At 38.2% G+C, this 10,346-nt stretch overlaps 1 protein-coding gene across 1 annotated transcript; it reads right to left on the bottom strand.

The window, feature by feature from the left end:
- Positions 1 to 1,589: 1,589 nt before the first annotated feature.
- LOC148215297 (vomeronasal type-2 receptor 26-like) lies at positions 1,590 to 9,747 on the bottom strand. Its single transcript, XM_088144048.1, has 5 exons — positions 9,403 to 9,747; positions 5,136 to 6,002; positions 4,186 to 4,413; positions 3,023 to 3,149; positions 1,590 to 2,509 (listed from the first exon to the last, which is right to left on the bottom strand). The coding sequence occupies exons 1-5, from the start codon at positions 9,745 to 9,747 to the stop codon at positions 1,590 to 1,592; spliced, it is 2,487 nt and encodes an 828-aa protein (XP_088000174.1).
- Positions 9,748 to 10,346: the final 599 nt, after the last annotated feature.

Raw genomic sequence — 10,346 nt, 5'->3', positions numbered from 1 at the left:
AACAAGCAGGCTAGTAAAATTTCTCACTGCTAGGCCATCATTATATACAGTATGTACACTTGATTTACATTAATAAAATTGCTGATGGGATCATCTCAAAAGCATCTTGTGTTGAAGATTGTTTGCCATTGGAATCCTGGAGTACCTCAACATCTAAAATGAGAGATAGACATACTGATGATGGGCATGTGGTTGCTAGGAAGATTATTTCAATATATGATTACTGCGGTGAGATTACTATATGCACAGAGATGGAAAGATGTGATGCTACCCACTATGGAGGAATGGTTGGTGAAGTTGATAGATTTTGCTGAAATGGATAAATTGACTCCTTTGATTAGAGAAATCACTGTCTACATTTATTGTTGATTGGAAGCCTCTTATGGATTTTTGTGTAAAAATGAAAAAAATGAACTTGTAGCTATGGTTAGACAGGATAGATTATACAAAGAAGAGTAATATAAGGTAACGTTAGAGAGACAGCTTAAAATATACTGTAAATTAGGTATTGGTTTCTCTTTCAGTGAGCCTTAGTAATTTGAATAACCATTCCAATTCAAAGTGTTTTCAGCAAGAGAACGGGAGTGTTTCAGTCTAAATCAATTACAGAATCTCTTTCATTGCATCATTGCATAATAGCTGATTAAATAACAAATGAGTAGGGAAAGCAGTTTAATTTCAATTTAACAAAGAAAATATCTCCTAAAGATGGAGAGAAACTGGTCACTTATATAAAAAAGATTTTCAAAAGATTTTTGCACATGCACCAAAGAAAATCAAACTGACTCCACTGATTTTCCTATTGCTTCAGTCTCATAGATTGAATTTCAACAGTGAACATTTTTTGTCCTATAGATGTGGTTGAACACAGAGGTGAGAAGCTGTCAGGCCCAGCCCAAGTACAACGATGAGACAGTCCAGTCCAATATAGTTCCTTTATTACCTTGCACCTAATAGAATCTCGCCAGACTAAACCTCTGCTAAAGCAATTAGTGGATATACCCTGTGAGACTCTAGGGAGGGGCTAGACTCATCCTCTTTGTCTTCCTACATTCCTGCTGTGGATTGAGATAGTGCTTGCTCTGGAATGTTTCCCCTCCCTCCTGATAACCTTGATCCTCCATTCCAATATTTTCCTTGCTCATGCCATCCATTACAGAAGCACTGAACAAAAATCACCTTGCCAAGTTAGAATTTCTGGATGAATTTCACAATATTTATCCAATCTACATAAACTATTTTTATTTCTAACTTTAAAAGAGGGTGAAAAGTTATTATATTAGCTTAGGCTCGGTGTGATGAAGGTTGTAAGCAAATTCTTTATTATTGTCTTTGCTGCTTTTTTCTTAACTCTTCTTTTTTCTTTTCCTTTTGTTTTTCTTTTTTCGGCACCTTCTGAACTTTTTTTTTCTTTTTTTCTTCTAGGTTAGTTTGTATTAGTTTTGACTGTGTGTACTAAAAACTTCTATAACATAATAATAATAATTTTAAAAAAGAACCTACACAAACAATGACAAAGTTATCTTTGTAAAGAATCCCTTTATTACAAACTGCTTATTCATGTTAAGAATATCATGTTAGGAATACAATCAGAGAATTTTAAGTTGCTCCATTGTTCTTCTTCTTAGCTGTTCCTTATTGTTCAGTTCAGGTCTCATTATAATAATATAACATTTGGGGAAGAAGATAAAAGCCAGTAGCCCACCACTGGAGCACAAAATAGAAAAGATTTCTACAGCCACCATATATTTTCCCTTTGTGCTCAAGTATGTTGGAACAAAAGACAGCCAGACGCTGCAAAAGACCAACATGCTGAAGGTGATAAACTTGGCTTCATTAAATGTGTCAGGTAACCTCCTGGCTAAGAAAGCCACCATGAAGCTGAAAATTGCCAGGAAGCCCATAAAACCAAGGACACAGTAGAACATGATGGTTGACCCTTCATTACATATCAATACAATTTCCTTTGGCATGGAATACATGTCAACATCTAGGAATGGGGGAGAGGTTGACAGCCATACAATACAGATAATGGTTTGAATAAAGGAACAAGAAAGGACAATAGAAATGGCCAGTCTCTTCCCCATCCATTTTCTAATTCTGGAGCCTGGCTTGGTAGCCATGAAAGCTAGAATTACAATGATAGTCTTTGCCAAAATGCTAGAAACTGCCACCGAGAAAATGATGCCAAAGGTAACTTGCCGAAGAAGGCATGTCCACTGATGAGGCCGGCCAATAAATAGCAAAGCACAAAGAAAGGAGAGCAGGAGGGAGATGAGAAGGATGTAGGTGAGGGTCTCATTGTTGGCTTTCACAATAGGGGTGTCATTGTGTTTAATGAAGAGCCAGAACAGCAAAATAGTAGTGAGGGAAAAAGAAAGAATAAAACTGATGAAGATGATCCCCAAAGATTCTTCATAGGACAAAAATGTTACAGATTTTGGAATGCAGAAATCTCGCTCTTCATTTGGATAATGATCTTGTGGACAATGTAAGCACTCATCCATGTCTGAAAAACAAGACACAGGCTTTAGAGCATTGTACTAGAATAAACAAACCCATTTTTACAAAACTTTGAACAATACCTCTTAGTTTGAAAGCGAGGCCAGATCAAGAAACCAATCCTCCATCTTCTCTTCTAGGGAATTTATTTGTACATTTATTTGTTTATTTCTTTGTTTGCTTCATGGTATTTATATACTCCCCCAGTCAGACCAAATCAATGCCCAGTTTAAATGAGTAATAGAAGACCAGGCTTCCGTACTTGGATAGGGAATCTATCTAATGTAAATCTCATCTTCTTCTCCTTTCCTTTTCCATTTCCATTTTAGTCACTAGTTTTTAAAACCTTCTTCTCATGAGATATTTGAATATCAGTTCAGGTCCTTTTAAATCTCTAAGAGTTGTGTGAGTGTCAAATATTGGCTAAGCGTAGATCCACACCTTAGTCTACAAAACACAGTCAATTTATTTTTGCCTGGAGCACAGACTTTGAATCATTTCTGTCCATGGTATTACTTACCCTTGTGGCTAGAAATCTTCCCTTCTGGACAAAGGAGGCAATGATAACAGCAAAATGGCTGTCCTTCTTCCTTGGCCTTTCTATAGCCTGAATGGCACTTGGCATTGCAAAGAGAAAGGGGCTGTGCCTATTCTTAAAAGAAAGAAAAATGTTTTTCCTCTTTTGCAAGTGTGTGTATCAGTAGTATCTTTAGTTCTCATTGTCTGACAGTTTCTTGGAAGGGAATTCCTTAGGATTTCTAGGTCCAGATATCAAATTTACAGCCTTTGAGAATAAATTGCATGAATAAATATAATGTTAGATTATTCTGATATAAATAATATTTAATGTAAATATAATTCCCATTGGTACACACAATTAAAGTCTCTTTCAAGAGTCTCTGGAGACTTTAATGAATTGATGTGAAGTCAGACATACAGGATCCTATCATTTATATTACTATCTATTCCTAATAAGAAAAATTCTGACCGCCCTGGAAGGAATGTAATTGTAATATATGAATTGGCTATAAATGTAATCAGAAACAGTTTTGCTGGAACTCTACTCTGGCTGATTTTTAAAGTGTTTCTTTCATTGGTGATTTTTCTTTGAGGATAGAAGCCATGTAATTTTTTTTTAAAAAGTTCTTTTCCTAGGAATATTGAAGGGCTGATATTCTTATGACTAGAACTTCTTAGAAAAATGATACATGATTTCCAGCCCCCAGAAGAAGAGAAAACATTACTGCAGCAGGATTCTAAGTTGGATTCATGCAGCTGTAAAGGTTCTTTCCTATGGTTTTGTGCTGTCTGAGTTTTGTCCTTCCAGTGGAAGATCAATCATTGCAATAACCTCAGATTAGCAAAACTCTTATTTTGACTGCAGTATTGACTTCTCTGCCCTCCCATCCCTGTTTAGCAGCGCAATTGAAAACTAGTTTTCCCATGGATATATGATGATGGGAGATAGAAAGAAGGCATTCTATCTATGTTTGCCCTGATACTACCTACATTACAGTGCATGTGGGCAGCAACACTTATCTTTTTCAAATGGCTTAGTAAATATAGAATGTGGGAACACCACTTTTTATATTAATATACATTCCTCCCAACTCAAGGACAGGAGGAAGACACATTACCATGGACATCTACCATGGAAGAGGCCAACATGTGGCAGAACCCTACCTGGTTAAACCTGTTTGGCCAGATTATGGCTTCCTTTGAAATAGTGAACATTTCTTCCGTGGAAGACAGGGGTTGTAGCTCTCCAACTTTGACTCTAAGGAAGGATTGGTTGGGGAATATAATCCAATTGATAATATCAAATCCAGTTTCCAGTTCTCCATTTGGATTGAAGAAAACTGTTTCCCCAGCACTGTTATTAAATGAGATATTTCTCACAAAATAGTTGAGCTGGAAAGAAGGGAAGGGAAGGGAAGGGAAGGGAAGGGAAGGGAAGGGAAGGGAAGGGAAGGGAAGGGAAGGGAAGGGAAGGGAAGGGAAGGGAAGGGAAGGGAACATTTCATCAGGATATATTAAAGGATATTAACCTTTCCCCATCTGAATTTGATCTCCTGGGCAAAAGAAGATCTACTCCATGTTGAATAGCAGAAGAAGGCAAACAACATGAATCGAAATGGTATTGTAATGAAAGAGAAAATAATCAGGAAGCATGAATTCAAACATTTTTGCAGGAATTCTCAGCCTGATCCCTTGAAGACAAATTGCATATTAGGGGCTTCTAGGAAGATGTATCATTGACTGATGAACATGTCCTTGTAATGGGCAGTAGGAATATCCTTGAGGAATAGGAGGAAGAGCCACAACCAAGTCAGTGGTCAGATAAAAGAAATTTGAGTTCAAGGTTAGAATGTAATATGGGAAAGTGTCTCAGACATGACCCTCCCTAGTTCTCACAAAGACAAAGGGAGGGAAGGAGAAAGTATATTCAGACTTGTGCAATTCTGTTACTGTAATCTTATAATAAAAGTAGTATTATCATTCATAACTTTGGTGCCCTAGTCTGATGTACCTCAAAGGGCTAACAATCCTGCAACCTCGTAATGATCTGGCAAGGGGAAAAGAGTACTTCTCTCAAGATGAGTTCCCTCATATCATCTTGCACAAAATATTACCTCCCAGAGATGTTGATCCAGAATGATCTCTCTTGCTTCATGGACACGTGCTGTCCTCTTCACTTTCAAGGAAAGCATGGCATATAAAGCATGTGCCACAGCATAGACTGAATTATAGATGCTGTAGCTATGGGCAGTCATGCTTGTTTCAAAAATGGATGAAAGAAGAGTTTCCAGCTTCTCCACACCAGTGCAGGTGACTCTTGCGTGCCTGTCCAACATGGATCCAGGGAACAAACATTCAAATGCCTCCTTCCAGAAGACCCAAATAAAACCATCTCTGTCTTCTTTTTCCAAGATAGGTTTTTTCATATGAAGAAATTCCTGGAACCCCAATATCTCCTTTGAATGGACTGCAAAGTTCAGAACACCATGGAGGAAGTCTATATTCTCGTGCTTTTGAAAGGGAAGTGATGTGAACTCCATCTGAGCTGTCAGAACCCAGACTTTACCTACCGCTATTTGTGCAACATTCTCATATTTTAATATGGTGGGAAACATTCTTATAAATATCATGGTCTTAATATCACCATAAATAACAGATACATTAGCAGTGCTTTCAATTACAATACTGTATGTTTTAAATCCTTCTGTCACCATCTTATCTATGTTATCAACAAAAGTGATTGTTGGGAATCTTTCAATGAAATCAAAGCAGATACCTTTCTGGGAAAACAAAGGAACTACATTCTGGACAAACCTCTCTCCGTTGTCATCATTGTCATACAATACCCCAATCCATGTCCACTGGAAATGCAAGAGTAACTGGAGAATTCCTTTGTATTGTCTGTTGACATTTGGGAACATCTGGTGGTACAAAATGGTTTGAGTTTTCTTACTTATCTCAGAAGCAGAGCCATAGGTGAGCTAAAGAAAAGAAAGAAGAAAGAAAGCATGGGAAAGATATTTGAAAAGTGGATATATGCTCCTTTTAAAATTATTTTCTGTGAGTGTGGATGAATCAGGGCTACTCTGCTATACCATCTGGTATATTAATATTATTATTTCATGTGGAGTCTCTATAAAACATTGGCATATTCTAGAGGTTAGATAACCAGTCTGATGTAGTGGTTAAGACACCAAGCTAAAAATCAGGAGACCATGAGTTCTAGTCCTGCCTTAGGCAGAAAGCAGCTGGTTGACCTTGGGCCAGTTGTTCTCTCTGAACCCTAGGAAGAAGGCAATGGTAAATTACTTCCAAAAGCCTTACCAAGAAAGCTGTATGGACTTGTTCAGGCAGTTGCCAGGGATCAAGAATGACTCAAAGACACACAATAAATAAATAAATAAATAATCCAGAGGTTAGAACAATTCCAAACTGCAGACACTTAGCTCAAAATACTCTGTTATGGGTGGCCATAGTTTGAAATCTGTTATAGATAAAAATCAGATGCTGTAGATAAATATCAGATAAAGATCTGGATGCTGCATCTCAGCCCTACATTGAGAAGTTAAAAAACAGGCTGAGCATGAATTATGTTTCAGGAGATACATCTTTCTGTTAATGTTGTTGCATCAATGAATGCACACTGACTTTGTGCCTGAATAAACAAAGACAACCTTGTTTGGCCATATTATATTGGGTGCTGCATGTTGGTTGCATATTGGCTGTAAGAAATCTTTTTGGCTGCTGTATATTGGCTGTAAGGAATCTTACAGCAGATTCCTCAGAATCCAGTCTTGGATGCTCTAGACTTGCCTCCATCTATTGATGAAATCAGGAAAACAATCTCACAGATGAACTCAAATAAAGCAACAGGGCAGGATAACATTCCTGCTGAGATCTACAAAACACTAGACCCAAACACCTTACGGATGTTCCAAAACATCTTGGAAGACATTTGGTTCCAAAGGAGATGCCTGATGATGTCCACAATGCCCTCACCAAGGCTCTCTATAAAAATAAGGGAAACAAATCAGACTGTGGAAATTACAGGGGTATCTCACTGCTGTCTGTTGCAGGCAAGATTTTTGCCTGCGTTTTCCTGAACGGACCTGTTACTGTCTCAGACAGAAAACTCCCAGAGGTGCAGTGTGGCTTTTGGCCAGAATGGAGTACAGTAGACATAATATTTGCCATGAGGCAAGTCCAGGAGAAGTGCATCGACCAGAACAAGCCTCTTTACTCTGTCTTCATTGACCTGACAAAGGTATTTGATGCTGTAAACAGGGAGGCTCTCTGGATCATCCTGAGATGTTATGGATGCCCAAGGAAATTTGTGAAGTTGATTCAGCTGCTCCATGATGGAATGACAGAACAGGCTCTTTACAAAAGTGATACAAATGGCTGCATTTGCCATTTCCAATGGGGTGAAGCAGGGTTGTGTACTAGCCCCAGTCCTGTTCAATATGTTCTTCACTTGCATGTTGACACACGCTGTCCAAGGTCTGAAGGAGGGAGTGTACATCAGGTACCAGTTGGATGACTCTCTTTTTGGCCTTCGCTCTTTGAAGGCATGGACCAAATGCCTCCATATAATCATTTAAGAAATCCTCTTTGCTGATGACTGGGTGCTCCTGGCACACAGAGACAATAATGTACAGTTGATGCTGAACAAATTCTCAGATACTACTATGCTCTTTGGCCTATCAGCCTGAACAAGACTGGAGTTCTTTACAAGACCGTGACACATACCAACCCCTTAGAATCAAAAATCACTGTTGACAACAGCCAGTTGACAAATGTAAACAGCTTCAAATATTTGGGAAGCATCAACTCAAGCGATGAGTGTTTGGACAAAAAAAAAAAAAAAGTGACTCCAAGATCAGCAAGGCCAGCCAGACTTTGGGGCAGCTGCGTATAACAATGCTTAATCAACACAATGTCCATATCTCCAAAGAGCTGAAAGTCTACAAAGCTGTGGTTATCTCTTCTCTCCCACAAGGACATGGGTCCTGGACTATATACCAATGACACATCAGACAACTGAAGAATTTTCACATGCACACCCTCTGCTCCATCCTTGGCAATCGTTGGCAAGACTGTGTCTCCAACTTGGAGGTCTTGGGTAGCAATGCACCAGCATTGAATTCCTGATTATCAGAACCCAGATGCGGTGGGTGGGACACATCATCAGAATGGATGACCACCATATGCCTCACCAATTGTTCTATGGTGAACAGGAGACTGGAAAGAGACCTCAAGGTCATCCATGCAAATACTATAAATACATTGCGAAGGAATTCCTACACTGCTGTGACGTCCAGCCAAGGGAACTAGAAGCTACTCACAAAACCTGCTGGCGAGCCTTGTGCTATGAAGCCTACACCAGCTTTGAAGACAGGCACCACCAAAAACTGATGGAAAACTGAGCAGTGTCACAGAATAACACCCACACTTATTGTAACAATGGACTTCCAATGCCCCCAAAGTTCTAGACTCTGTGCTTCCAGACTGGGACTGCAGAGAGACCTCCATGTTCACAGATGACCTGCACAAAAGAGAACCTTCTTCAAATCTGAACCACTACCAATATAGCTCACAAGCAAATATTAGCCTTTTTATGCTTTTGGAAAACATGCTCCAATAGCAAAAAATCTTTAAAAAGTATTGTTTCATCCTGAATATAAATAACATTCCTCTTCTGATTGTTTTTATAAATTGGCTGGTTTCATCAAGCAAAGGTTCCATCTACCCTTAGGCAACATTTCACAGGAGAAGAGGAATATCTACATTCTTTCCTAACCTGTTTGTCTAAAATTAGACTAATTTATATATAATGGTGTAACAATTGTGTCTGTGTGTATCATGCAGTTCTGTCCCAAAATAATCAAATTGTATTTTTCCTACAAAAGGAAATAGAAGAGTACACACATTTTTATGGAATTTGGCCATTTTTATCTACCTTGGGTTACTCTTAGAAGTCAAGTAAGAGTCATTTCTGATTTTACCATATTAGCCAATATGAGGCACTAATAATGAAGGACTCTTAGACACCACATTTCATCCTGAACCCAATGCTATTTTGTTCACCAAGTTTATACACGGACCCTAAAATCCAAATAATTATTTATGAAAGAACGGACAAATCCTATTCGGTCTTGTATCAAAAGCTATGCACCAAGGACTCCTTCTGAACTATTTTTAATATGAAAATATTTTGATAAATAAATGCTTTTTGCTTAAAAAAAAAAGGTGTCCTTATTTTGATTGGAGTGCTTATTTGGATGACAATGTATCTTCACACCAAAAAAAAAAAAAGTATTTGTGAGTTTAATAAAGATGATGCATGAAAATAAACTTTAAAAAGAGAAGAAAAGATCATACTTGTGGAACTTTGTAAATGGACAGGATAGCTGCCATGTGGATGCAGACTTCAGAATTAGGTCCTCCAATGACTGACACTGGATTGTTCTCTGTATCACACTTGTAGTTAGCGATGAACTTGCCTTGTGTGGAGAAGAGTTCCATCGAGGCATGATATGTCCAGCTTGCTATAAAATGACTGTTATAGATATGGAAGCCCAGAGTGAGATTGGGCAGAATCTGGGGATTTTCATTGATCTCCTTTACAGCAAATACCAAAGATAAGATGTGCTGGTAGAGCTGAGTCACCACCCTGAAATGAAGTTCACAAGCTGACTTGCAGTGAGTTTGTTCAAAAGGTGCCATCTACTACAGACCAAGAAATTTCCTGGCTACTAAATATAATGCACTCTTTTTATCCAATCTAAAGAATTATGAAGAAGTATTGTTTCATATATCTGTCATCAGTGTTCACCAGCTTGATAGTGATGTTACTCTGAAAGGCACTTGTTAACGTGTCTATATTGCCAGAAATCTCTACATTCTGCACCTGCATACTGTTTAATATGGATCCCCTTTTTGGCTTTATGACTCTTGCTGCAATTCTCTGTCTTTTCCCTTTCCATAGCACCATCCTGAATGTATGAAAAGTCTATATTATACATAGATAGGGGTATTTTAATAGATTCATCTAGGTACCTGTTCTTTTTTACCAGATTATAAGATCAATAAACTTCAGGAAACTGCATACATCTAAAGCACTTTAAACCACACCATAGAGTGAACTGAGAAATTTGCCAGCCAAATCATAAATATCAGAAGTATGACGTTAAGCATACTGTATATGTGGGATGAGATTGTGCACAACTTTAGATTCAAATGTTTGATTTGATCTCATATCCCAAGCATTCTTAAACAATTGCAATGTTTATGAAAGGGAACTTGGATAGTCAATCTGTGCCTGT

Source organism: Python bivittatus, unplaced genomic scaffold (genome assembly GCF_059951505.1).
Source record: "Python bivittatus isolate LINGU-HERP-01145 unplaced genomic scaffold, Pbiv_v1 ctg000430_np1212, whole genome shotgun sequence".
Lineage (NCBI taxonomy): Eukaryota > Metazoa > Chordata > Lepidosauria > Squamata > Pythonidae > Python > Python bivittatus.
The sequence above is the reverse complement of the archived record's forward strand: the minus strand, read 5'-3'. Positions and strand labels throughout refer to the sequence as shown.

Excerpts from the sequence above, each read along its gene's own strand:
- LOC148215297 (XM_088144048.1), bottom strand. The coding sequence starts at position 9,747 with ATGGCACCTTTTGAACAAACTCACTGCAAGTCAGCTTGTGAACTTCAT. Across the intron at positions 4,414-5,135 it reads TGGATCAACATCTCTGGGAG|CTCAACTATTTTGTGAGAAA; the intron begins GTAATATTTTGT and ends CCTTCTTTCCAG. Across the intron at positions 2,510-3,022 it reads GAAGATTTCTAGCCACAAGG|ACATGGATGAGTGCTTACAT; the intron begins GTAAGTAATACC and ends CTTGTTTTTCAG.